The 27,233-nt window shown below is 44.4% G+C and overlaps 3 protein-coding genes across 5 annotated transcripts; 1 reads left to right on the top strand and 2 right to left on the bottom strand.

Moving 5' to 3' along the window:
* Positions 1 to 174: 174 nt before the first annotated feature.
* On the bottom strand, positions 175 to 2,619 carry zgc:123278 (uncharacterized protein LOC641569 homolog). The gene is made up of 6 exons (XM_037452069.2): positions 2,006 to 2,619; positions 1,815 to 1,899; positions 1,659 to 1,724; positions 1,351 to 1,514; positions 1,160 to 1,262; positions 175 to 939 (listed from the first exon to the last, which is right to left on the bottom strand). The coding sequence occupies exons 1-6, from the start codon at positions 2,045 to 2,047 to the stop codon at positions 821 to 823; spliced, it is 579 nt and encodes a 192-aa protein (XP_037307966.1). The 5' UTR covers positions 2,048 to 2,619; the 3' UTR covers positions 175 to 820.
* Positions 2,620 to 2,822: 203 nt separating this feature from the next.
* Positions 2,823 to 16,553, bottom strand: LOC119196409 (GTPase HRas). 3 transcript variants are annotated; one of them, XM_037452073.2, is made up of 6 exons: positions 16,227 to 16,553; positions 9,337 to 9,479; positions 8,427 to 8,605; positions 6,975 to 7,134; positions 5,817 to 5,941; positions 2,823 to 5,606 (listed from the first exon to the last, which is right to left on the bottom strand). In XM_037452073.2, exons 2-5 carry the CDS (start codon positions 9,445 to 9,447, stop codon positions 5,822 to 5,824), a joined length of 570 nt encoding a protein of 189 aa, XP_037307970.1. In that variant the 5' UTR covers positions 9,448 to 9,479; positions 16,227 to 16,553; the 3' UTR covers positions 2,823 to 5,606; positions 5,817 to 5,821. The 3 variants fall into 3 exon arrangements, with proteins under 3 accessions (XP_037307970.1, XP_037307968.1, XP_037307969.1); XM_037452071.2 differs by having other exon boundaries at positions 9,337 to 9,482; positions 16,227 to 16,552; XM_037452072.2 differs by lacking the exon at positions 16,227 to 16,553 and adding an exon at positions 15,763 to 16,129 and having other exon boundaries at positions 9,337 to 9,482.
* A 477-nt stretch (positions 16,554 to 17,030) lies between these two features.
* Positions 17,031 to 27,134, top strand: lrrc56 (leucine rich repeat containing 56). The gene is given in 14 exon segments (XM_062563103.1): positions 17,031 to 17,371; positions 17,606 to 17,783; positions 18,188 to 18,275; positions 18,914 to 18,974; positions 19,733 to 19,829; positions 20,020 to 20,217; positions 21,742 to 21,919; positions 22,013 to 22,237; positions 22,427 to 22,503; positions 23,101 to 23,243; positions 23,492 to 23,658; positions 23,764 to 24,115; positions 24,305 to 24,511; positions 25,543 to 27,134. Coding segments are annotated over 13 exon segments (2,025 nt in total). The 5' UTR covers positions 17,031 to 17,371; positions 17,606 to 17,618; the 3' UTR covers positions 25,610 to 27,134.
* The last annotated feature ends 99 nt before the right edge of the window (positions 27,135 to 27,233 follow it).

The following is a 27,233-nucleotide window of genomic DNA, read 5'->3' as shown; positions in this document are numbered from 1 at the left end:
TAAGGACAAAGTGCACCAAGCAATTATGCAAAACAAATATATTCTAATAAAGGTGTTTCCCACCATAACTTTATTCACAACACGGAAATCCGTTAGTCATCTGTTTAAAGCGCTTGTATTATGGTCCCGTCTTTGGGAATATTTTCAAGTTCAGTCTGATGGATTTTATTTTTTATTTTTATGCACAGCAGATGAAACGTTTGACAAAAGAATTCACAACATTTTTAAAAACAGAAACGGAGTTTTTCAATTTAACTACATTCACTGTCAAAAAACAAAAACCCCCACTAAAATCTGATTCATTGCATGCATCTGGCTGCTTGTGTATTATTTAAATAACTGACTTCTTCTCTCCAAAGTCCAAAATATGTGTAGATAAGAAGATAGTGAATGCAAAAGGGTGCAGATAAGGTACAGTTTTATGAGATGCTTGTAAAGCAATGCCAGTCTTTAAACAGAAAATCATTCAAATGTCATATAAGCTTTGTTAAAATAAAATACATATTGAAAAATATCTACATTACATGTCATTTAGCTGACGCTTTTATCCAAAGCGACGTACAGACGTACAATAAAATCTAATACATTTATACCAAACAAGGTCAATATTTTTTTCTTCAAGTGCTGCTTGACATGGTCTTAATAATTTGAAACAAATTAAGCATTAAGCAAATTAAGCAATTGTTATTTATCTGAAATAATCAATGCATTAACCTAAATATAATCAATGGATACCATCTGACACTGTACACAACACACACACACACACACGTCACAGCCAACACACAAACCGTTCAGATTAACCATGAAATTGCACAAGCTAACAGTTTGTTTCATTTTCTTGCTGGACAGGGAGCTCATCTTCACCAGCTAAATTCAGATACAAACTTCCATCTGTCTTTGTAAGAACCTCTGCGTGTCTATGGAACTGTAGCCAACCTATAAAACACAATTTTCATTTTAGAAAACCATTATCAGTTATAACAAACCCATGGACATGTTTTCAGGCCAACTTGTTGAGTAAGATTCACACTGAATTGGGTGTGGCCTAGATATTAATCTGTTTTATTTGCATCAACTTGCAACCAGGGCATATATGTGTTATGTTTTAAAACAACATGGGGACGTGTTCCTTCCTGCCTGTGTGCGTGTAACTCACAAGGAGCTTCTTCGGGCTCTGGATGAGGCCGCATGCATACAGGGGGAAAGTCTGCGAACATAACAGCCATCACCTGCAGCAGGCTGACTAGGTCACATTCGCCCTGATAAGAGAAAGGAAATCACACACCAACGTGTCACGCTCTACATAGAGACTAGGGAAAGAGCACAAGATATCATTTAAATCCTCACATTCTTCCAGTCCTCCAGGTAAGGCAGCAGAACTTCACCATTGCTGGAGATATACTTTCCACTGAGGACCATCATGTCACAAGTGGGTGTGACATAGCAGATGGGAGCAGTTTGAGGGTAGCTTGCCTCAATCCATAGGCAAACAGGAATGTTGTAGGTCTCGTCTTGTATATATGAACAAGGCAAAGGGTGACTTCTCTATATATTCTGAGATATTAAAAATACATTCATTCTTTTCTATTAAACTGTTCAGCATACACACCAGCCAGCGTTTGATTCAATTGTAAAAAACGCAAAGTCATTGTTACCTTCAAACCGGACAGGAATGGTCCCAGTGAGACTCATCAAGTTTTTTGTGGTTCCGTCGTTGTAAACTGAAAGAAATATATCCCTTACAATAGTATCTATAGTATCTCTGGTCGAATGGTAAGAAAGTTGTTGTTAGCTGTTGTTTTACCTCTTACCATATTTATTCATCATGGGCACAAGGCTTTGGAAGTGGGCCAATGCAACATATACTTCATGGGCCACATGTTTGCGCCGATAGGTCTTCAACATGGCAGAACGCAACAGAATACACATGGATTCTATTCATAATATTTGAGTGATTTGGGGAATACAAATTATTTTTCCAATCGTTTATAATTCGTCTTACCTTAGGGAGCATTTTCCTAATCGCATTCTCAAAGTGCGGCATGATTACGCTTTGACCAAAAGAAAAATATACTTTCCGTGTATCGTTTTCGATCACCAATTCCTTCTGTGTACTTCTTGGGTTTATGGATAACCGCCTGGCTTTTATGATCAGCCTCACAAATATGCAAATCACCTGCCATAAAAGTCAATAGCAAGGCAGTCACTCCAGGTGTTAAAAAGTATTATTAATAATCATTGTAATTGACTGAATGACCCATTCTTTGGTTGTTGTTTTGGTGGTGAAACAGTCTATTCTTTTGCATCAGGATCAATAAAGTCAAGCTGATTTTGCCCCCCCTTCTCTTGTATAAGTACTTTTCTAACAAAGTTTGCTTGTGAAGGGATCATTACATTTTATTCTTTTGCCATTTGGGTTCTTCATTCATTTTTAAGAAATAGAAATAGGTTTGCCCTATTTACCTGTGGAACCTAAAGCGTGCTACAAATCGTGCTGCTGATTGCAAAACTCCTGTGTACACACATTTGAACATTGATCTCAGCTGGACTGGACCCCATAAAGTAAACCACACAATATCACGTCGTGATCCTCCCATTCAAATCGATGATTAAGTATAAGCATTTGCCAAGAACATGTATATATATATATATATATTTCAGCTGAGTTCAACCACTCAACGTTACAAATAAACTCATAACAATGTAATGTAACTAAATTCTATCCCCTGTGATTTAAAACTCTCAAATATGATGCATGAAGAAACCTGCAGATGGCAGCAAATCTTATATTTGAGACTAACCCGATTGATCAAAGACAGTTTCCTCTTGACATCTTTATTCTCTCCTGCAATACATTTGCCACATTTTCAAAGAGTAAATACATCTTAAATAGCTAAACAGTTGTAATTCCTTCCACACCTCCAACGACAGTTTGCAAGTGTGAAACAAGCCCTTGAGCCACTTTCTCCTTGTGCAAAGGTCCCTCCTGTCCGTGCAGTTTCCGTCATGCTCTCTAGGTTTTCTGACAGGTATACGTGTGGTCTGCTGGCTGGAGAATACCTCTTGCAATATGCTGAAGATAGCTAATGAAACAGGAATTTGAATACAAAGATTTATGGAATTCTATGTATCATCGTGAACGAACTGTTTTTTTTTTTTTTTATATGATTGACAGGGAGTGGACAAGCATACTATTATGACTGTAATTACATGTTACAAACGCCACACCTTTTTCTTTTCGTGAGCACTACGGGTGAAAAATAAAAGTTACAAACACAGCCGAAAGTGGGATCCTGCATCATTATACTATTGTAAGTTAAATATGAGGCTTCTTTCAAACATATCTAAAGACTCAAACACATTCACAGCTCACATCCTTCCTCCAAGCAGAGAAATGAACACTTAACTGATAACAAAAACACTCTACAACCATCCACACTCACAAGACTGATCCTATTTCTTTAAGCCATTTCATGAGGGAATTTTAACTGTACAAAGTCGATTAGGTGAGAAATAAACATTTTGTTTCGATGACAGGAGACGAAGGCAAAATAACATGTTATGTCTTTTGTGGAAGAAGTGGGGGATTTTTCTGTGGTTTGTTGCTAAAATTCTGCCTGTAATGCCAGGAACTCAATACATAATCATACATGACATATAACCAGGTCACACAATGTATTGAGCAAGACAACCTGGCAAATACTGGGCTCTTATCTTTTGAGTTGCTTTTCAGTCTTGCTAAACAAAAATCACATTTAAACGCACATGCTATTACAGAACCCCCCCACCCACACACTCTAAAAACAGTGTAGTGTTTTAAGGGACTTGCCTTTCCTTTTAAAATTCTATACAGCGCATGTCTAAACTCAACCTACTTCCATTTTTTTTTTTTTTTTTTAGTTGCACACGTAATCAAACAGAACAATGCAACCAGCAGAACACATATTCGTCTCGGGTAGATCTCGCTGCAGACATGAGGTACAAACTAGCTAAGATATAAAGGTCCATTTAGAAGTAAATCCAGAGCAGTCTTTTTCCATGTAGGCAGCAAATGAATGCAGTTCTCGGGAGCACAAGCCAGTATGAATTTAACAAAGCGACGCACTCCCATAACCCAATATCCATCACCCATTACACACAATAGTCCCGCATATACAGTAAATATGATTCTGACATGAGTAGCACCTGAACTACTATTGTTCCATTGCAGAACTGAGGTGGCAGAGAAAGGAAGAGCGGTCTGAGGATAGCGCGGCGTGAGGGAAAAAAAAAAAAAACTGAAGTGTGAGTCTGAGGCAGGATCTTGTGCGTTAAAACTCTGCAAAGCTATTTGGTGACATTGTTAACTCTGGTTTCCAGGACGGTTGAATGGTGACACTTTCCTGGACTCAGATTCCTGAGCCTTGTTATCTACGGGGACGGATTCTTGCAATCTAAAAATAGCCGCTATCGCCACGTAGTAAATACGAGTTGGACAGCATACACTTACCGAAATGAAATGCAAGAAAAGTCCCCTGGCTGTCATGTTGTGTAAAACCCTAACCTGCCGTTGTATGACTGTGCAGGGGGTTTCTCCCATTTCTACATGCAACCGTCAAACAGATATAAACCCGCCCGAAACCAAAGTAGAAGAAGGTGCCACGGGCTGTGGTTGAGTCCCAAAACTGTGTATATTGAACAGTAAATAATCCTATTGCACCAAAACTTACGTACATTAGTGATTACTATAACACAAAGACAACTCTGTTGCAAAGAAAAACATTTGAAAGAAAAGAAGGCAGCTGCATTCTGGGAATTCATCCATCTTTATATTAAGAAATATATACGTCAGGCCGGTCATGAAAAATATCACGCCCGGCGTCATCTGTGATGAACGCCCTTACTCCCGTATTGCTCGGTGACTTTCAGATTCTGCCATCACAAACAAAACTTGTCATATCCAAAAAGATCTAAGCATTTGTACAACCGGGCTAACAGTCAAACAACAAAGTACAGTCATTTCCATGTCAGCCTCCAACCCCTGCATCCAGTACAATGACTGATCCACTCCACGCAGCCGTTGGGGGGGGGAAACCAACAGGCAGGTGGAGGGCGATGGGGGCCGGGGGGGGAGGGGGGGCATCCATGTTCCAGTCCTTTCCATTTTAGTCAGTCAGTCCTTCCAGTGGGCAGGCGGCGGTGACAGCGGGGGGATGGGGGTGGCGTTAGGCTTTCAAGGTGGGAGGAGGTCAGTGACACCCCCCTTTTAAGACCAGTGTTGAGACTGAAAAAAAATAAGTTAGCAGGAAACTTGCGAAGCCATCCAGGGAGACCACACCGGGGCGGACAAAGAGTCATTGGTGGCGTCGCTCTCGTGGCGACACGTGGACCAAAAGGAGGGACCGGACCCATTCAGGTGGCCGCAAAAGGCAACAGTCCAAATCCTCCTTTCCACGAGGGGCTATGGTTCAGTCGGGTCTGGTGGTTCCCTTGTGAGCTTTTGCTTCAATCCTCCTCTTTTTGAAAAAGTTTATATTTCATCATTACGTTGTTTTAACTTTCTATCTGTAAGTCCATGCTGCCACTACGCGCAGTAGCATTCCTCCTCAACATGCAACAGTCAGCTGGGGACAGAAAGGACACAAATAGGGACACGGATATTAGTTGAATTTTGTGGTTTCTGGGGACGACAGTGAGACACTGAAAAGTAAAAGTGAGGTTTCATATTTATTTTCAGTCACAATGTCAAACGCATAAAGGAGGACGTTTTGAGTATAACGGACCGATTTGGACTTTTTTGATAACAGTAAAAGAATAGAATAGATCTGTCTCACCTGCATCACGAGACCACACAGCGACAGCTCATACAGTCCTGACCGCTCTCATCAGGTGGGTTCAGCTTCCTCAGCTTATGCTGCCTGATCTCTCTGACCAGTGTGTAGAAGGCGTCCTCTACTCCCTGTAAAGACACAGCAAAAGGTTGCATAAACTTATGAATGGACTGCAAACCTCTCAGGTGTTCTCAACATTGAGATGCCTGGTAACATCGCCATGACAACATGGGCATTTCAGACGCCGTTAATCAAAAGGAATCATTGGGACTGAGAAGAAGTCAGTCAGTCAGTTCTTAACGCGCTCTTCTGGGTGAATGATGAATGCGAGAGACTGCATGTTCCTCCGGTGTGTGACAGTGAGTCAGAGACAGTGGGAGCTGGGCAGCCACGTGTCCTTATGAAGCCTTTCAAATACTGGTGCTCTGCTCTCAAGCCACGGCAACCTGGCTATGAGTCACTGCCAGCGGCACCGTGGAACGTTTACAGCAGCGCAAATGGCATAAACCCGCGGGTCATTCACTAGATCCCATAGTAGGACAGGAGGAGTTCAAATTGATGTCAAATCTGAATTTTGTGGTCTGCGAAGACGGTCATTTGACATCATTCATCAATCATTTGGAAAAGGAACTAAATATTCAGGAAAACTATAGGATTAGGTGGCATCTGGCGATGAGGTTGCAGACCAGTCGGCCTGCCGTGAGGCAGTCTGCACAGGCAGAGCGCTCCATGCGCTCCATGCGCTCCATGCGTCCGGCCACCAGTGAGTCGCTCACAAAGCAGCAGAGCGACTGGTATATACTAGCAGCGACATTTTAATTATTATTTTTCACAGTGCCTCCAAATGAAAATGTAATTTTATTTTGTAATCCAATTACATAAAGAAGTCACATAACTAGTCAGGTTTTTCTATTCAGAAACATGGCCGACTATGAACATATGAAGTAATGAAAACACAATGATTCCTAGATACACCTAGTAAGGATGTTGGATATTAATATTATATTCCACTTCTGCCAATAGATCCTCATAAATCCAACACACTGGACGAAATTAAATGTTATTTTAAATAGAAGATCCGAGGGAGAGCGAGAGAGAAGCGCCCTTCCAGGAGAGTGCATGTGGGGTACCGTGGGTGTGTGCTTCTTGCTCACTGCCTACCTGTCGGGTTTTGGCAGAGGTCTCGATGTAAGGGATGCCGTAAGAGCGGGCGAGTTCCTGGGCTTGCCTCGTGTCCACCGTGCGTGCCGGGAGGTCGCATTTGTTTCCCACGAGCACCATGGGAACATCGTCCGAGTCCTTTACGCGTTTGATCTGTTCTCTGTGAATTGCAGAGCAAGAGAATTTCCACATTTGGCATTTATATGGAAAATCTTGGCAGTCTCCTTATCCCCAATCTGTGCACTGCAATTGAGGTCCAGGGACACGTCTCTGGCCCGGGATCCACCCTGCTTCATAAACAACAGCGGCTCCACCGCCGGAGAGCAAACCACCCAGGGAGCTCTAGGACCCTGAGGAGGAGCCGGAGCCCGCCGGTGCTTTGCTGTGCTGCACTGCTGAAGGAGGGGGAGGGAAGCGGCGGGATTGACAAGGGGCGTACAGCATTACCTCATCACCACAGCGGCCAGCGCCAAACGGCCGGCAGCCAGGGGGAACTGACTGAGAGGGTCAGATCAATCTATCAGCCCGAGCCACAGTGCAGCAGGATGCATCCGCTGCAGTGGCCCTGCCCTGCAGTCAACACTGTTCACGACCACAGGGCTCAGTTGCCTTGTTGTGTGTGGCAGAGGCAGCTGTTTCTAGGTCTAACTAAATGACAGCAAACACCACAAAAATGATATATTCTGTGTGTTTGTTCTTGTTCTAATTTTTGAGAATGAAAAAAAATCAAGATATATTGCTCATTTGTGAGCAGGTAGCATGCCAGCAGCAGAGCAGAGGACTTGAAGAAACGCCTTAAACGGTAAAAATCACCGCAGATAATAAATACGTCAACAGCTCTAACGGGACAGCCACCTATTCTATTCTAGCATCTAGACTGCAATGACTGCAGGTAAAAGAAAACAACCACCTGTGTGCAGGAAAGTCCCCAAAAGACAAACAGGAGAAGAGGTGCAGGCAAGTGTGTGGCTAATGTGATAAGACTAAATGTGGCAAAGATAGAGAACACTGTCATCTACAGCTGAAACCCCGCACCCCCCCCCCCCCCCCCCCAAACCGTTCTCCTTCCCCGTCCTTGAAAGTGCTACCTCTGTCCGCTCCTCTAATTGAGTCAGCATCGATTTTATTGGCATCGTGCTGTAATCCTCCAGTTGGGGGCCAAGCTTTCTTTGGCCGAGTTAAACGCCACAGCGCGACATCACCGAACTACTGCAGCGAGCTGGCACACAGACGTATACACACCCCTCTCTATCCGGGACGCATGGGAGTCCCTGCAACACACACTGAATATACAAACACGTCGACGCGTCGGGGAGAAGTAACAGGAAGCACGCCCCAAACGGTCTGTGGATGCGGCGGTTACCAACAGTGCGCCGCGTCGTTGCCACAATTTGTGGTTCCCTTGGGCCCATAAACCCGAACACTCTTTCGTCACGTCACTGTTACACACACCTGTACTGGTGAATGTCCTCGAATGACTTGGTGTTGTTGATGGCAAAGACGCAGAGGAAACCTTCCCCTGTTCGCATGTACTGATCCCTCATGGCGCTGTACTCCTCCTGACCTGCAGTGTCCAGGATGTCCAGCAGGCAGGTCTCCCCGTCAATCACGACCTGCTTCCTGTACGAGTCCTGCAGGCAAAAGGGGGAGAAAGTCAGAAAACGGGCCAGGTGGGCAACTGTGGGGGCGGGGTCACATAGGTTCGTTGCATCCTTCGCCACCGAGGGCCTAAGCCGCATGTCCATATGTGGAACGGACAGAGATGTGACGTTGATGGGGTGTGTATCACCTAGAATCAGTTATCAATTCCCAGTCCAATCCCGGGCATAAAAGCACAAATAGAGATCAGAGGAGCTGGGGACCGGAGCCAATGTTTGGCCTTCGGAACATGCAGCCACTAAAACACGGAGGGCTGTGCCTTTGTTTGTTGGAGCATAGGGGCCAGGAATGCCAATACACAAAAAGGACATTGTCTGACCAGACTAGAGGCAGGCGTGGTGAGAAAGAGAGGGATGGGGTGAAGGAAGAAGAGAGGAGAAAACAATGGCTTCCCTCTCCTCTTGTGTGTCGTTTTCATGAAAATGTAAGAATTACAAACGTATTACTCGTATTTCTTGTAAAAAATAAAAAAAAAAGTCATAAAGTTTGGAGAATTGATGCACACGATTAATTACATAAAATTCATTTCATTTTAGACCAGTGTTTCCCCTATCATTATAACGAGGTGGGGGGAGGGGGGGGGGGTGCCCCGCGTCCTGAAAAAGTCTGACACACTACCATTAATACAATTAACCATTGTTTACATTCCTAGCCCAACACGATGCGAGTCGGGGGGTGTAGCGCACGCAGAAGGGGGTCGTACCTCTATGGTGGGGTCGTATTCATCCACAAAGTGGTTCTGGATGAGCTGGATGGTGAGTGCACTCTTGCCCACGCCCCCAGCCCCCACCACCACCAGCTTATACTCCGTCATCTTTGCCGCTGCTGCTCACCGCACCAACACCACTGCTGGAGGGAGGAAAGGGAGAAAGAACGGTGCAGGTTAACACAGAGTCTAGTTCTCTCTGCCATTGGACTGCTACCATGCAGCCCACAGACCACTAGTGCTCAGGGGTGGGAAACATCAGTATTTTGTGTGTTCTACAGTGAATGTGTGTGTGTGTGTGTGTGTGTGTGTGTGTGTGTGTGTGGGAGCTAAGGTTGAGACCCTTCAGGAGGGGAATGTGAAAAATATGCAGACGGTACTCAATGTTCCAAAGCTGTCCCGCTCAGAGTGAGCAGCGGAGAGTGTGCCTGAGGGAGAAAACAAGAGGACGCACGACACTGACCGACTGGTCCTCTTCATTACGACCAAAAACAATCAATCAATCATTCAATCATGAAAATATAGCAAGGAAAAACACTTATGTTGAAGTTACATTTCTTTCAAAAGGATCTGGATATTGTTCCTTTTCGAACATCCACTTTCAATATTACCAACAAAGCTATTGTTGCTATTTGCCTTATCTTTTCTAAAGGGAACCATAGTAACAGAATGAGAGGCCAGAATGGGTTTCATGACTTCAGGTGTGCCTGCAGTTGTCCCCAGAGGAAACACTGAATCCACTTAAGGAGTCTAGTCGGTGTAACAGGGCTGCCTCGACCATAAATCAAGGCACGTTATTAGACAGAAAATGTGATGTCCATTTTCTGGGGGCTAGAACCTACACGACACAGGGGCTATGCCCTTCTGTAATGCTAACCCATAAACATTCAAGTACAGCAGTTCCACAATGAGCCGGTACAATGTTAAGGACTTGGAGTGACAAAATTCTGCTTGGTCATCCCAAAAAAATAATGGGAAACTCTCCTTGGGATTTGCATTTTAAATGCCCAGTACGTAGCACCAAATTAACATTTAAAAAGTATTTTTCATACAGAAAGGTAGTTAGGTAGTAACACGCTCCTCCGTATTAGGTGGAGATCAGCAGAGAGGAACAATAAATAGGGATCTTAACAGACAAGAAAGACCAGGAGTGCAAAAAAAAAAAAGCCGGCATTCTTTTTTGCAGAAAATGCCAAAAATGCAATCACAATGCCAACTATCGAGTCAGCTGAAACCACACATGCGGCCACAGAAGGCAATACAAAGAGACACACACACACACACACACAGATCCCCTGACATCACCCCTGACAACGCCGATGGCCAGTGAAATTCCAGGCGTGTTGAATCAATGGCTAAAGAATGTAGTCATATGGGCGTTTCCCCTACCTACGGGGGCAGAGTGTGACTCAGCTATTAGCAATTTCCACAAAGTTACAAAAATCCATGACCCGTGAACAACGCTCTGCGTTGTTCACATGGTCCGGTCATGGTCCGCGGGTCATGGTCCGCGATGAGTCAGAAGGTCATGAAGCCATCGTGGAGGCTTTGAGAGATGACCACACCTATGGCTGACCACTCTCATGCTGGAAGCTCATTGTGAAAGCACAGACCCCCCCCTTCCCTCCCCCCCGGGTCTAGCTTCATTTTGGCATCAAGAGTGGTCAGGTGATGTCATGCCTGATGCCAGAGGAAAATCACTGGAATTCCAGATCCTCCCAGGGGGTAGTTTTCCTTTCACTAGTGATCAACTTCTACTTTGAATTTAAATCAAACAGTGTCCTTGCCGCCATCGACACAAACTTACACAAATTACCTCGGAATCAATCAAACCGTCAAGACATCTGCATCGCCCTAAAATCTTCCTCGAAAGCAGTGTGCTTTGTCTTCCAAGGGAGCACCATGCACACCTGGAGCAAACCTTCAACTCTATGTGCGCAGGGAGAAGCGGAACAGGTGACTTGAACACTTGTCAGAGGCAACAGAACCTTTGTGAAAACGTTTTATTTGTGCCTGAGCTGATGTGGGTTAATACCAAGATTAGCCTAGACCAAGACTGCCTTACTGTTAATGATTGGCAGAGAAAAGCAGACCTGCTAACTGAAGACACAGACTGTTAGCTTCTCTCACAAAGACACTCTCACTCGCTCGCGGAGCAGGTAGCTCTAAACCTCCCACCCCCGCCCCCGTAAAAACACCCTGCAGCACAACAGGAAGGGAATTATCCTGAATCTTCCATCTTGTGGCCAAACATTTAGCACAAAACAAAAAAAAAGCAGCCTGGTACAGAGTGGAGCGCGCTCCCCGGGCCGGAGCACAGAGAACGCGACGCTCCCCGCAGCCTCCTTTCACCAAATAAACAGCAGCTGTGCCGGGCAGACGAGCCGCCGGGACACCTTTGGTCACCGAGCTGGAGACAGGGCAGGGATTCACAGAGCCGGCAATTTGGCTGTTAAAATATAAACAGTCAGACTGTCGGTCGCCGCGTTAATTATTTTTCAAATTAGCACAAAGTGCACAGAATTTGGAGATGACACCATAATAAAGGTCATTACCCCCAAACTCCCCTAGTACTGCAAAGTGTACTTGCCAATAATGTGCACTGAAAAGGACTAAGATTGACACCTGCTCGGTCACACGACCACAGATTCTGACACATTTCTTTTACATAAAACAGATCTGTGGTTGTGCACCTGCCCGAACGACTAAAATGAGCAGCCCAAAAATGCTGATTCCACAGCCCCCACCACCAGGAGAACGGAGCACGGAAAACAGACTAGGCCGAGTGGACGGCCTATTAATGATCCACACATACGTGAGGAGATGAATGGCTAAATGAATCATTGATAGTAATGCCGACGCTTGCCCAAAGCCACTTGTTGCCAGCAGGGCTCATAAAAAGGAAAGCCTTTGTGCAGACAGAGGGGAGAGATGAGGACACGACCTCTGGAGATCACAATCACATCTTTTTACACATTTCCGGAACATTTGTCAACTTTCTGTCGAGGGTCTATCTATTTGTATTCTGAACACGCAAATTAACTTCCCCCTTTGGTCGTGCCTCGAGTTTTCTATTGCACTGGACAAAATGTATTTGACCCAGAAAGTGCATATGTAAACAAAGGCGGAAAAAAAAACGTTCCACTTTTCATGCAATCTGACTAGCAGACAAAAGTTAATAATCCAACACAGCAGTGGCAGAGGAACCGATCAGCCGATCAAAAAGCAGTTCAAAGCTGGTCAAAGAGACGGGCTGTGTCATCCTTAAGTAAGTGACCTATTTCACTCCATGGTCCCTACAATGTTTGCATAGATGTTCACTTTAGGATTTTTTGAGGAGCAGCTATACAGTATGCCCGTGTTTCGGGTTATTTATAGCCGGCCGCCTCCAGCCTGGGAAATTAACAGTTCGTTTTGAAACCCTAGAGCCCCGCCTGGACCAAGAGGATAATGTTACATGACAGCGTACGGAGGGTGCAAGTACAGAGCAGCGGGAGGCGAGTGTCTGATGGGAGGAGAGCGGCCGAGGGCTACTTTTACTATATGCTGAGAAACCCACGGGAGGGAGGGGGTAAATGGACTTGTTTTTACAGTCTTCTGACCACTCAAAGCGCTTTAACACAACATGACATCATTCACCCATTCACACACACTGATGACAGGACCTACACACACAGTGGCACCTGCCCATCAGCAACTAGCATTCTGACACTGTGGTCACAGCTACAGGAGCAATGCTGGGGTTAAGTGTCTTGCCCATGGACACGTCGACATGCGGGTTAGCCGGGCCTGGGATTGAACCGCCAACCCTCTTATTGGAAGACGACTGCGCTCCTTTTTTTCTCCTCCTAGCTGATTCAGCTGCACAGCTTTGATCACTGCGTTACAACAACAACAAAAAGTCAGTGATTGCTCAACAGACGTTGCAAGAAGCAGGGCATGCAAATGTGCATCCTGCTCTCCATTAAAATGCTTAATTGGTTAAAGAATCCATACTGGCAGAGCCACAAACCCACTGCAGAGATAATAGATTTTTAATGGAGCTACGATGGTAAGGAGACCCTCTCTAGGGAGGTATCACGGTCAAATACTGAGACTCCAAGACCCCCCACGAGCTCTCTGATGACATCATCCTCCTGAACAGCATCCAAACAGAAGTGTTGACCAGCAGCTGAGGAATGACTTCTGCTCTGAGGCCAATGAACACACAAGTAAGTAAGTGCCTATTCGTATGAATCAAGACTACAACCCTTTAAAACAATACTATCCATGCAAGACCTCCTCTTGGGTGGGAAGCCTGAAAAAAATGGCCGAACTTGAATGAAACCGATCGGTGAAACTTAAGAGAAAATCCCGCAATAAACAATTCCTTCACCACACATTTTCTCCATCACAAACAATTTACATGACGAGTTTCTGTGTATATGTGCATGCTTAAACAAGCTGCTCTTAAAAAAAAAGGCACCGGACAGCAAGTGACCTTTTCCCCACTGGGTCAGCCTTTCAGCTTCTCGCTTTCGGTGAGACGGAGGAGGCAGCAGCGGAGATGAAAAGGCCAGCTGACCTCCACACAAAGGCCAGTTAGAGGAGCCATGGGGTGAATCATCCCCCAACAAAACCCCTGACAATCATCAGTGGTGTTATTTTCTATTGGATTCATTGCCATCAGAAGAATGAGTGAATCTCCATTTTGTCTTAGTTTGTTTGTGAGTACATGTGAAAAACCGCTGAACAAAAAGCCTCACATGGGTCTCATAACCGAAGATGCGAGTCAACCTGTTAATTCTCCAAAGAAGAATTGAAATTGAAACCAACCTCCCTGACCGAAACACTAACGACATTGAGGCAGGCCTTTAGAATGGCTCACTATTAGCCTCACCATTTATTTAATCAATTTAATAAATACACACGTTTTCTTCAAATAACTTTCTACCGACATTGGTGCATCCACGATGAATGTACACAATTTTTGAGAAACAATCATCTGAAATGTTCTGTTGAAAGAATTCTGTACAAAAAGCAACACAAAGTATGGTGAGCAAGGCGGGTCCGAACTCCAATTGGGTGGGTTGCCGAAACCATGAGGACAGGCAGCCTGGTAATTACATAGTTTCAATTGGATAAGGAAACACGTGCCATATATTAAAAAACCCACCACAATATCTAGTCCCATTATTACAATATCGACATAATTGCTTTGCCTTACTTTAACAATGCGTATAGGTACGATCCAAACCCTAAGGAAGAGCGTGAGGCCTTGAAGCAGACTTTACATTGTGGCCGAATGGTGGAATTACAACTTTCGGATCCATCAAGTGATGCCAAATGTACTTTATCCATTGGACTAACGTGGAGAAAGAAACTGGTAATTTTAGATGGTAAACCTACATGTACAAATACATAAACATACCTGATTTCAACCATTAGGTCCCAGAAGTAGAAAACGTTCTGAATCCACCCAAATACCGCTTAATAAACATGCAAAAGCATATCCTTCGCCCTGAGATTCTACGCCATCTATAGGTCTCAAACAGACATTCACCAATATGTCTCAAACATTCACCTAATCAAAAGTGAAAACGGAATTAAAAGTTGTCATTTCGTAAAACTGCCGGCATCTGGAGGAGTCCCCAATATTTTGGCGAGAAGCTGGGCACCACCCACACAACGGCTGTTCAGAAAAAGGGGATTAGCATCACACCTCTATCAACTGGCTTGACCTGCTCCAGCTGCATCAGTCATTGCCTTTCCTCCAGACAACCGCCACTGATCTGATGTCAAATACACACGAGTGAGTCCGGACCTCCTCACTGGAAGCCCATGCAGTCTCACGTCTTCCCATCCCGTGTGATCATGGAAACACTCCAGGGGTGCACATGTTACTCATAGGCTTTGGGATGTTGTGGTGGATAAAAAAAAGGGAGGAGGGGGGAGGAGGGGGGGGGGGCAGACGTGTAGATCAGTCGGTTAGAATCGCTTGCTAATAAGCCATCTATAAAAAAAACACAATTGTTTGTGAGAAGGTACGTGATGGGTAGATCGTTTCCTCACTAGTCTAACAAGACCGCACGCCACGTTGAAAGTGATGGAAACGTAAGAACCGTCTTTGCCACCTCTTCCCATTTTCCTTACACTTAACTAAAACAGTTTGAAAAAACAAAACAAAAAAAAACATCGGTTCTAAACTAGCGGCACGGTGCAATTATATAAATGCCTCATAATGGAATCCAACTTCCGCAGTGATCCGTTCAGTTGTTGCTCCGTGCGACGGGGCGTCACCCTAACGTACTTGTTTCTGCGGCCACTTCGGGCTGCAGCCTCGCGCTCTACATTGTCTTTTACTCAACGGTCAAAAGGACGAAACAGAGAATGTCAACAACAACAACAACAACAACAACACTGGAATCACACCCTATCGCTTACGTTTGTCCACCGTCGGTTTCTCCTTTTCTTTGGAAAACGAGGTGATGGGGAAAATCTATCGAGTCGTTTTTCTTCTCCTCCGTAACCAGAGTTAACGTTACCCCGAAACTCACGGGAGGCCGTTTGCATCGAAACGGACGACCCGCGGTGTGTGTGTGTGAGACAACGATGCATAACGTATTGCGACATGAATCATATCACCTTACATGTGGCCGAGAGTTGACCGCTGTCACGAGCCGTAACAGAGCTCCACAGATAAAGCCGGCTGAGGGAGGGAGGGAGAATCAAAACGCGAGGGTAGCTAATGTTAGCTAATGTTTTTTAAACTGTGGACCGCAATACCACCCCTCACCTCACCCCACCCCACCAAAAAAAAAATATTAAAACATTTGAAAGCGGTATCATCAGACAAACCAGTCACTGCCAACGTATTTCGTACACGGGAATGTGCACCGCTTACTTACAACAAGCAGGGGTCTAATTAGCTACCAGAGGAACGTTCCGTCTGCCGGAGAAAAAGAAGAAGAAGAAGAAGAAGGAAAAAAAAAATCTTCCAACTCTGTCGCCTCTGCGCGTGCGGTTTTTTGGGGGTCCGCTTTCCACCGCCTTCGGATATCTACACCTTACTATATCCGATAAAGTGTTTAATTTTTCAAACAGCTACAACGCGCCGAGGCATTCATTGGTGTTGGTTAAAACGAGCCCGCGTTGAACAATGTGCTTCCACGGAGTGGAGGGGATGAGGAGGGTCGAGCCCACGCCCAGCTCTACCAAACATAGAACCGCCCCGGTTACCATGCATGTTGCTGATGCATTCACGGACAGGCGGAAATATGAATACTCCGCGAAAACCACCAGCTGACCCCCCTCGGGATTGACATTAATCCAAATGAACAAAGTGACCGTTTTTCGGAAGAGGGTTGCGTGTCTCTTCCGAAAAGAAATGAGTCATGAGTCCAAATTCACGATCACAAACCCACCCAGCTGGGAAAACAAACCACCAAACAAACAACATTTTCTGGAAATAGTTTTACATTTCCCCAGTCTTATCTTATTGTGGTATATTTGTTGTTTGAAAGGGAACTCTGCAAAACGTTCAATTTCACTCTTTGTCTGATCCAAGAAAAAAAACCTCTAAAATGGATCGTGTTTATCACGGTAGCGCATACAAATTGCACATGCACATGAGACTGTTTAATGTAGATCAACAGCCTTTAAGAATCTAAAAACGTTTATTCAGATAAATCGTAATTCGATTTTGATAGCTTACATTTCGAAAAGCAGAGCCTGCATTTAATCGTTTGAAGGTAACACGACACCTGGGAAGGCGGGTTGTGTTCACTGTTGTAGAACCATACACCGAGGCCCAAACATTCCTCTTTGATCACAGTAACAGTTATAGACTTAAATCCATGTATATAATATATAGGACACCCTTTAGCAACGCGTTTGCTTCGAGAGTTTCACGTGGACTACATATCCCAGGGTGCCGCTCACTGCGGTATCCAGGAAGTCTGCTGTGGTTGCCAAGCAAACTTTTGCTCGTAAGCGAAGTGCTCTCTCTCTGTGAAAAGTGTAGATGTATTGAGTCTGCATTTTCCTGCAACAGGTAAATATATATTTTTTTTTAGATACAACTACATTGTATTACAATGAAAATACCGTTAAATGTCGTTGGAAGGTGAGTAGCTAGTTTAGAGGAGATCGACGTTAATTTCCCTCCCGCATCGTGTCAACAATCGACAGAAGATTCGACTGGATCGTTAGCTAATCTAACTATAGTTAGATAATTTAGTTCCTGTGTTAGTATTACCTAGTCACTTATACACATTTTTCATTTCAGGCATCCGTGAGAGATGAGTTGCTGTCATGTGTCTGTGCCCCGGGAGGTCCGGCCTGGCGCGGCACGGGTCCTGGTGACTGAGCAGAGTGGATCGGGCCTCATCAACCCAACTCCTGCTCCGAAACCACCACTGGATTATGAGCCAGAAGCGGGGCTTTACCTCTCTAAGGAGAAGTTGGTAAGTTTGCTCGTAGCCTGAAGGATGCAGTCAGTGCACATCCCACTGATTTGCCAGGTTCTCTTTGGTTTTGTCTTTGATCCATTACGTCAGTCAGTAGCAATAGGGGAGTGTCTGTGTGGATGCTGGGGTTAAGGGCTCACAAAATTCCAATAATATATTCAGTTACTGCCCCCTGTCATGCTGAACAGTAAATTTAGAGAAAGGCACCACGTACTCTCTTGAGGTGGGGTGGGCTGACAGAATTATTTCACATCACAGACTTCACATCCTTTTTCACATCCTTTTTTAGATCAAATTCCTTGGTGTGTTTCCAATGTTAGTGGATGATGATTATAATAAACTATGTTTCATATAGATAAAATCCAGAAAAAATGCCAGCTGTTAATTTCCGTCTCTCGTAGGAATCAGTGTGTGGAACTCGGGATCTCTCTAATGTGACCTCGCTGGAGATCCACGTAGACACACAAGAAAACACACTGGGGAACTTTGGTAAGCTAAATATATAAAAATATTATTTTATTGGTCGAATTGATACAGGGCAGTTCACATTAATAAAAGATAAAAAAATAAAATAGAAATGTAAGAATCCTCTCTTATAAATAGAAGACAGGCGACACAAAGAATCTCAAAGTCCACACGCACAATGCAAATAAAATGAGAGATGACTACAGTAGGCATTTACAAATATTAAATGTATGACTAGTCATTTGATTTTATTGTTGGTGATTAGATTAGTTAAAATGCCCACAATAACAATCATGGAGCAGAACTTGGAAATAAAGACATTGTCATGACGCACACAACGTATCAGTACTAGATTCCCTCTCAGGTGTGCCAACCTGAGTGAGGGATGACTGAGCAATGATAATGGTGAAGGAACACTTCATTAGGCCCACCTTCCTCTCCAGAAACTTCAAGATTGCACAACGAGTACAGGCATGACAGAGCATGGTCTGTGCATGTGTGAGTCATGCTTAGGTGCTCTTCCTTTTAGCTAATTGCAGTGGAATGTCTAATCAGTTGAATTTGGAGATAAACCGGTAGGCTACTTTGGAACCCAATAAATAATCCCCCCCACTGTCACATGACAGTGAGAGTAATGGTCTTTCTATCTGATCATCTTGCAGGTGCCCACTTGCCCAGGCTGTTGAAGCTCAAAATGAACAACAGCAACATAATGTCAGTAAGGTAAGCCAGAAGTTACAAAACTCCTTCCTGCTTTGTATTCTTGAAAAGCAACCTGTTCCTACGGGAACACACACAATAACACTTGTATCATATTGACATTACCTCATGGCACACAACAGATTCTCCAAAAGCCGCTAATCCCAAAACCTTTATCCAGTGTTTTCTAATGGGGACCTGTAATACCATTTCTCATACATACACAAGGAGAACAGGTTTCCCCACTGGTCTCACAATAGAACAGAGGGGTTTTCTGGCATATCAGCTTTTACATGTGTCCACGTGGACAAGTCCGGAAAAAGTCAGGAAACAGACACAGTTTCTCCTGAAGGGTGCCACCACTTTCATTGCAGCCATGACTGTGTCATCCAAATGAGCCTCTAAGATGAAACACACACACACACACACATTGTAAATTGTCCTCACAACTCCACAGGTGGAGACAACTGAGGTATGAGTACATACTGAAAGATACGGAGCTTTGTGCTCCACCCTGAAAGTAGCAGAGCAGAGCCAGCTGGACATGCACTGCCTCTGATAGCGTTTCCTGCTCTGAGCTGTGGCAGCTGTAGGGGAGAGGATGTTATGGGATTTTGATGCGCTGACTGAGACTCTACTGGAAGGGTCAAAGCACTGGTGTGTCACAGAGTGACACTTGCTCGTTGGAGAAGAGAAACGGATAGCCTTTCCCATGATTCCTTGTGTTGTGTAACTCCCTTTCTGCCTCTAAATCAAGTGGGTGCTTTCCTTTGTGTCCTTAGAGACCTGGGAACCACCCTCTCCCACCTACAGGTGCTGTGGCTGTCTCGCTGCTCCCTACAAGACCTCGATGGCATTTGTACTTTCACTTCCCTCAAGGTAGTGTTTGTTGGTTACTAATGGTCTCATGTTGGGGTAAAAATCCCAAGGGCATATTAAGTGCCTTTCTTTTCCCCACTTCCTTGTTCTTAGGAACATTTTAGATGTTGTTTTTAGGAACAAGGAAGTGAAGATGCATAAAGACTATAAGAAAAAAAGAATACACTGCATGCACTTTTCTCTGATTCAGGAGTTGTACGTGGCCTATAACAACGTGTCAGATCTGAGTCAGTTGGGCATGCTTGAGAACCTGCAGCTGTTGGATCTGGAAGGGAATAATGTGGATGACACTGTGCAGATTCAGTATCTGGGGTTATGTGGCAAACTTCAGTTTCTCTGCCTGGAAGGAAACCCTGTCTGTGCGCACCCAAACCCCACTGCTATCCAGGTAGGAGGATACCCATTTGGTTTCTACCTTAAAACAACATCTTATTACATTTGTCGCCAACTGCAAAAATAGTTGGCACTTTAACAAGGGAACATGGATCATCTTTCAAAAACATTACATGTCCTTTTCATGCTCCTTGTCACACACAGATATTGGACTAATAATCATGGTTCCAAAGGTAAAACAGTGGAATTGGAGATATCCAGGAAGAACCAAAAATGTCACATTTCTAGTTTGGTTTCTCTCCTGTGCCAGTAGACTAGCAGCCTTCATGGCTTTGTTAGATAATTACTGAAATCGAATCTGCATGCGCTGAAACTTAAAAGTATCTGTGTGATCTCACCGCTCTGCATCTGGGTCTTCAATGCACCAGAAAGGAGGCATCCAAATAATCAAAAAATCAAGTCATCATGACACAGACAGAATGTTTTATCACTACATTACGGGGCCATTTGATCCCTTTGAAAACCAGCCAATACATTTTTATTTGATGGGTGGAGCAGCTCACCACGGACCTCTTCAGTGCAGCTGGATATTCAAAGTAGAAGCTGCATTTCCACCTTCTGCTGATTTGAGACACAGTGTGCTGTGAGTTTTTTTGGGGGGCCACTGTGAATGTGTTTATTTACACCCACTAGCAGAGCATTAATTAGGAAACTGGGGCAATGAGGGTAGATGCTGAGCTGAATATGCATTAGGCCTGTGCTTTGTAGTGACTGAGGGGATCTTGGGTTTGCTCTCTTGCCAAACTATCACTCCTCTTGCTCCCTTTTCTTTCCATCAAACACACAAACACAAAGATCTCCTCACTTCCTCCCACCCAACACTTTCTCCTCCTCCTCCTCCTCCTTTCTCTTTTTCATTTCCACCCTGCCAGCCCTTCACTCTCGCTTTCATTCCCTGCGTCAGTGGGGTTTAGCGAAGGACGGGGGGCCTAGCTCAAGTTTGAATGCTGAGTACCCCGGTGATCTGCTGGACTTTCTCTCTCTCTCTCTCAAAGTAAAGTTTCACAATTCCATTAAAGTGCTATAATGGTGAAAATGGATGCAAAAAAATATAACAAAGATAATCTAATATGTATTACCGGGCTGTGATGCTAGTAACTATTTGGAACTGTCTGACGTTTGGACTGCTAGCGTATCACTTTTTTATCATTAACAATTCATCAATTGCCATTAAGATGAATATTTAACCTGCATTAAGAACAACGAATCAAGCTAAATCAGCAAGCTGATGGAACTCATTGCATTGAAAGAAAACAGTGGGTTACATAGAATAAAATGACATAATATGAGTTAATATCTTCATTCTTCTTCATTGTAATTACAGAGTTTTAAACCAATGTGATTTACTGTGTGAACTGTAAGTGTAATGTAATGTACTGCTTGATATTTCACTTTGTTTTGTTTATGAATATTAACCCGTTACATAGATTTGTTTCAACCCACCGTTGCGAAAATCATTACCATGTTTTGTCCCCCTCTACGTTCCCTCTGCCTCTGCCTTTCTGATGCTTCCACCCAGACAGAAGACTATAGTTATCGGGCCGCAGTGAGGGAGTTGGTCCCTCAGCTGTGTTACCTAGACAATTTAAGGATGGAGGAGGACGGCCTGAGCTCCCACAGCACCATGGGAGAGGACTGGGCCATTCTCCGAGACTGCATTAGAGACGGCAGCTCCTCCCAGGCAGCTCCTGAATGCGGTGTGTGAATGTCCATGGTGTTTCCAGTGGTTAGACACGGCCCAGTTCATTACAGCTGTGTATTTTAGTGGCCTTTCCCTCTTGTGTTTGCAGAGGACACAGCAGACCGTGGATACACTCGCAGCCGCCCCGCCTCAGCCAGGCGCCCCGCTTCCAGCCGCTCCTACGTCTGGCCCCTCTCGTCAGCAAGCTCCAGACCCAACGTTGGCTCCGGATCCATGGCAGCGACCGGGCCCGGATTTCTCTCTGGATCTAGACCTGGTTTTGCAGATTCGGGCCTGGCGACAGTGGAAGCAGAAGCCAGCGTCCTTACACATGGTTGGGAACGCCGCGGGCTGCCTTTCAAACCAATGTTCTTCAGCAGTCTCAACCCGTCATCTCTAGTTCCTTGTTTCACTCATGAGCTTCACCTTGTGCAGATACATTCTGTGATCAGCAGTGCCACCAAGAGGATATCTTTTGTGCCGGATTCACTCATATTCTTCTCTCATCTGTTGCTTCTTGAAGGAGCTGGCAAGATTCTCTTCTGCGGAAACCCCGTCCAGGCGGTCCGGGCGAGGCGTACAAAGTTAAAGATAGGTGGTGTCCAATCAACACCAGTCTACATTACATTACATGTCATTTAGCTGACGCTTTTATCCAAAGTGACTTACATGGTTTTTCATTGGGGAACCATTAGGAGTTGGGTGACTTGCTCAGGGACACTTTGAAGTCTATCCCTTCATGCACGCTGTTTCCTGTTCAGCACAGCATCTAGAGGCACAACAAGCATCATGGGCTTTGTCCTGCCATTGTGGCCAAATGACACCATAGGCTCATCTGTCTTCTCATTATAAACACAGGGAGTCAATTATCTGCCGGTGGACAGAAACCTGAGAGGAGAGGCAGAGCGGTGGGAAGGCCGGGGGGGGATGGAGATGTGTTAAGGCTCCAGGAGTGTCCTGACGGACGGATGGAGCGCTCCCTTCATACTGGCATAAACACACCTCTGGTGTCACTCTGCCTTCCTCTTAGCTCCCCTCCCTGTCCCGTCTGCCCCTCATGCGTTCGCGCTCCCTCTTTGTCTGACCACATTAATCTATCCATAACGAATGTGCTCTTAGGCCTCTATTTTGCTTCGTTTCCCTAGTTCCTTCTTCTACCCCTCATTCTCTTCCTCCCTCTCTTTGGTCCCCTTATAGACGGCACCTACCAGATCTACTGTCACCCACCGTGACCTTCCCATCCATATACCCGAACACACGTACGACCTTGAGGAGACGGATGTTAGAGAACGAGTTGATGTTTTTGCGGAGCTCCGAGCGTGGAGGGAGCAGCACAGCAGGTACTAACATTCTCCTCGAAATAGACTCAATTTGATAAAGAGTGGCGCTTGATGACACGTTGTGTAGTCAAGTTAACGGATAGCATTTGAAATTTGATCCGTTTCCATCTCATAACGACCCAGAGAGTGGGTATGAAAAGGGTACTAAACATTTATTGAGACTTGTACCAGTATTTCACTCAAAGTTTTGAGCCAACCTGCAGACCATAAAGGGGTGAAACTCAACACCTTTCTACATTGTTTTTCAGGCGTCTCCAGGCCATAGAGACGGAAAGATTACCACAGGTCCCGGCTATTTGTTACAGCGACGAAGAAGAGGGGGGAAATGACAGCAAAGAAGATCATGAAGCGGAGATGCACAGGGACAGACGAGACACTGCCTCACCAGATTCCTCTTCACAGTTTCTCTCCCCAGGTAAATACTCACTGAATGAACATAGAAACTGAAATGGAAAGAAACTGAAATTGTTATCGACCATCTAGCCATAAAGCTTTAGAAATCTTTTTGCTTTGTTTTCAGCCCTGCATCCCAGAGAAGCCTCGTCCCCAGAGGGGGCCGGACTCTCCCGGTCTCCTGGCACCACGCTGTCCCCTTCTCCCCCTCCCAGTGCCACACCAGCAACCGGAGACAGGAAGCCGCCCGGGCTCCGTGCACGTCGGCTTCGACTCAGCAAGAACAACTCCGAACATTTATCCGATTTCAGCAGAGTAGGGCGCTCCCCTGGGACAGAGACGACGCCTGCAGACACATACCTGAAGCTCCAGGGGATCCAGCAGTTGACAAAGACAAACGAGCCTCTTTTGCTCCGGCCTGCACACACACCCCGCCCTCCTCCAAGGAGGGCCCTTGGTGAAAGGCTCATGGGTTCATGGTAGAGTTTTTTTTTTGCATCATATACAGAATAAAACAATAGATTTTTGACAAACATCCTCATTTTCTCTTCTAAATGCACCATGTTATTTTATAGTTTTATTTTATAGTTAAGTAATCAATCTGTAATAGTTTTAATTGAAACATACATGTGTGATACTAAAAGAAGGTTCTTTCTCTTTCAGTGCAGAGATGGACTCATCCAGTAGACAAGCTGGCAGGGAGCATCTTAAAATCACTCAGATGTCCAAACATCTGAACCGACCAGCGATCACTCGTCCTCACACAGCCAGGGCAGCTCTGCAGAAACACCACCAGCACCTCCTGAACCAGCCCTGCAGAGGGAGTCCAAACCCAGACTGACACCCGGGTGGGCAGACCGTCTGGCAACAAGGAGGTGTGACTAATAACTCATATTTGCATTTCTCACGTTAAAACCTCGAATTAACGTAACTTAAATGCTTCGTTTTGTTTTGCCCAATTAAAAAAGGCCCTTTTTCTCTATTTTCTTTCATTCACACTGAGCTCTGAGCTCTGGATTAAAGGAAAAGAATCAGTGACAGTAATTGTCTTGTCATTCATGGTGTAATAGGCGCATATTGCCACTTGAAGGCGCTCCATGTATACATTAAATGAAAAACTCATTCTATTCTTTTAACTACCTTGGTCAAACAATCCTTGAACTCAACCACCTTGAAACAAAAGACTTGGCTTGTGCACATCTAAGGCAGCATTTACAACCATTGTATTCATGATACGCTTACAATCACTGAGAATACAGGCCTTGGCCTTCCACACCTCTAATGCAGTAGAAACTGTTTCATGATGTATTGATTGAAACACGGCATAAGTAATGGAGTGCATTTAGAGTTTGTATGTTCTAACGGTGACATATCCCCTTGTGCTCGGGTATATAAACAATCCATTGCACCACACTCACAGACCGATTTTGACCCGAGGCCCACTCATGATGAGGACCAGAGAGGCAGCCGCATCGAACACCTGAATACCAGCTCTCAAAGGACATATATTATTGAGGGTTGCATGCTTTTGTCGGACTGTCCTTAACATGGACATTTTTTCAAACGTGCTCTTGTCTTTTGTATGAATTCCTGCCGTGAGATCCTGCACACACACACCGAGACACGCGCGTTACAAAGTACTTCCCCTACTTCTGTCGGCTGTGCTTCAGTTCTCTGCACAGAAACAGGACGTAAATCAGTTGAGTTAAAGTAACAACGCACACACGGTAGTTCAACCTTGAGAGCACATCCAATACTCCTCACAACAGTGACAGAACGGAGGAGTTAGACACGTCGGGCCCAGGAATGTATGACACGTGTGTTTCGTCCATTTAACCATCGGACAGCTCTTACGTAACATGTTGGCTCGTTTCTTATCTTCTCTCCATCATCTGCTCCCTGTCAGGTGTTTCCAGCCACACTCCCATCTCACTAGTGCTATTAGGGGCTCAGGACAGATGAGAGGGGAATGAAAGGAGGGGCCTTTTACTGTGAGAAAGTGGGAGACTGTCCACCTCTTTCTTTCAAAGGGATCATTCTCACAGCTGGTTTGTACTGGTGGACCTGATCTACACAACTACTACAAGATGATTTGATGAATCAAAAGAACTTTCATTCTGTCTTTCAAATTGGGAAATACTTGCAAAGACTGCATCGACATCCTCCTGTAAAACAACATCTTCCTGTAATACAATATGTCTGATAGTGGAACAACAGTTTCAGTCATGTAAGGTTTTTCCAGCAATGTTTTGTTTCCTTAGAATATTTAAAGTTATTATGAAAAAGCATCCAACTCATCTAATAAAGCATTACTGTGGTCAGAAAAGCCGGGGTCCATTGAATTGTGTTGACTGAGCCGGAGCAAAGTGTGTCAACACATGCTATGAAGACCATTACAACTAATAGCAGATAGGTTTGATATGGATAATTTAAATGTGTTATCATGTCAAGTACAGTAAGTGTTTGTTGCATTCACCAACAGATTCTAAAAAGCCATCAGAGACGGCAGATGTTCAAATGATGAGTGTACCCAGTGCTGTTTCTTGTTGTCCTTACTGTAGCTAACAAGCTGGCTTTTGTCTCACATTGTTGAAAACACTCATAACAACATAACTTTCTAACTAAAGTGGAATGCCTGTTTGATTAATATTTTCATAAGCAGCTTCCTTCTTGTTATGACATGAGACTTGTCACTTGTCCAAGCAAGTACTGGAACTGGAAATACCTACAGAATGCGTTCAGGCAGGTCAGGAGAATCTGCCTGTACAGTACGTATGAGGTGCCCTACAGAACTTGATAACACCACAAGCAACATTTGGTGTAATGCAAGATATCTAGGCTCCATTTCTTGCTTCTCTGTTGACACTTTTACAACCACACGCAGAAATGTAGACCATAATGTTACAAAGGCATACAGTAAAGGGTAACTGCTCACTTATATTTTTAGCTTTCTCAGTTGGATCTAATGCTTGTGACTAAACAGGTGGGGAGTTTGTTTTCTGAGACAATACATTTAAAGAAAGATTCATTGTCTTTGTATTGTTTCGATACTGCACGAGAGAAACCTCTCTTCCGACCTAATAATATTGCATCACATCAAGTTTCAACTAGGAGTTATTTAAAGAAAATAGACTAAAGATAAATAATGTCTTTGATGATTTGTTCCAGGGGAAGGAAGCCATGAACAGCTGTGGTGAATTTCATCTTTTCACCTCAAACAACATTGTTGTAGAGCAGCGATTGTAATTTGAGGGATGACTATATATTTCAGTTTTACTTTCATGAGGTGACTGTTGCTTTTGCATTTTTTATTAATTAGGTAGGTAGTGTTTGCCACATAAAGATATACAAAATAAAACATGTAAGGTAGCATTCTAGTAGAGGAATATGTGAAATCATCCTTTAATGCTAGGGATCATTTTATGTGTCATTCAGCCTTCCGGCACTGAATAATAGACATGTTTGGGCCAACACACGTTCAATTATAGTGAGAGTACAAATCTAAATGACAACCTTCCGCTTCTAAAACTTCCTCCTCATTATAGATGAAAAAACAGGCAGGGACTTGTTGCATATTTCAAAGGAAACTCTCTGTAA

The sequence above is a fragment of the Pungitius pungitius genome, chromosome 6 (genome assembly GCF_949316345.1).
Source record: "Pungitius pungitius chromosome 6, fPunPun2.1, whole genome shotgun sequence".
In the NCBI taxonomy this organism is placed as follows: Eukaryota; Metazoa; Chordata; class Actinopteri; order Perciformes; family Gasterosteidae; genus Pungitius; species Pungitius pungitius.
Note: the sequence above shows the minus strand (reverse complement) of the source record. Positions and strands in the feature narration are given on the sequence as shown.

Coding starts and splice junctions, on each gene's coding strand:
- LOC119196409 (XM_037452073.2), bottom strand. CDS start 9,447: ATGACGGAGTATAAGCTGGTGGTGGTGGGGGCTGGGGGCGTGGGCAAG. Junction 7,135..8,426: donor GAGGACATTCACCAGTACAG/GTGTGTGTAACA, acceptor TGCAATTCACAG/AGAACAGATCAAACGCGTAA. Junction 5,942..6,974: donor CCTCTGCCAAAACCCGACAG/GTAGGCAGTGAG, acceptor GTGTCTTTACAG/GGAGTAGAGGACGCCTTCTA.
- zgc:123278 (XM_037452069.2), bottom strand. CDS start 2,047: ATGCCGCACTTTGAGAATGCGATTAGGAAAATGCTCCCTAAG. Junction 1,725..1,814: donor GCCCATGATGAATAAATATG/GTAAGAGGTAAA, acceptor TATTTCTTTCAG/TTTACAACGACGGAACCACA. Junction 1,263..1,350: donor ACCTGGAGGACTGGAAGAAT/GTGAGGATTTAA, acceptor TTCTCTTATCAG/GGCGAATGTGACCTAGTCAG.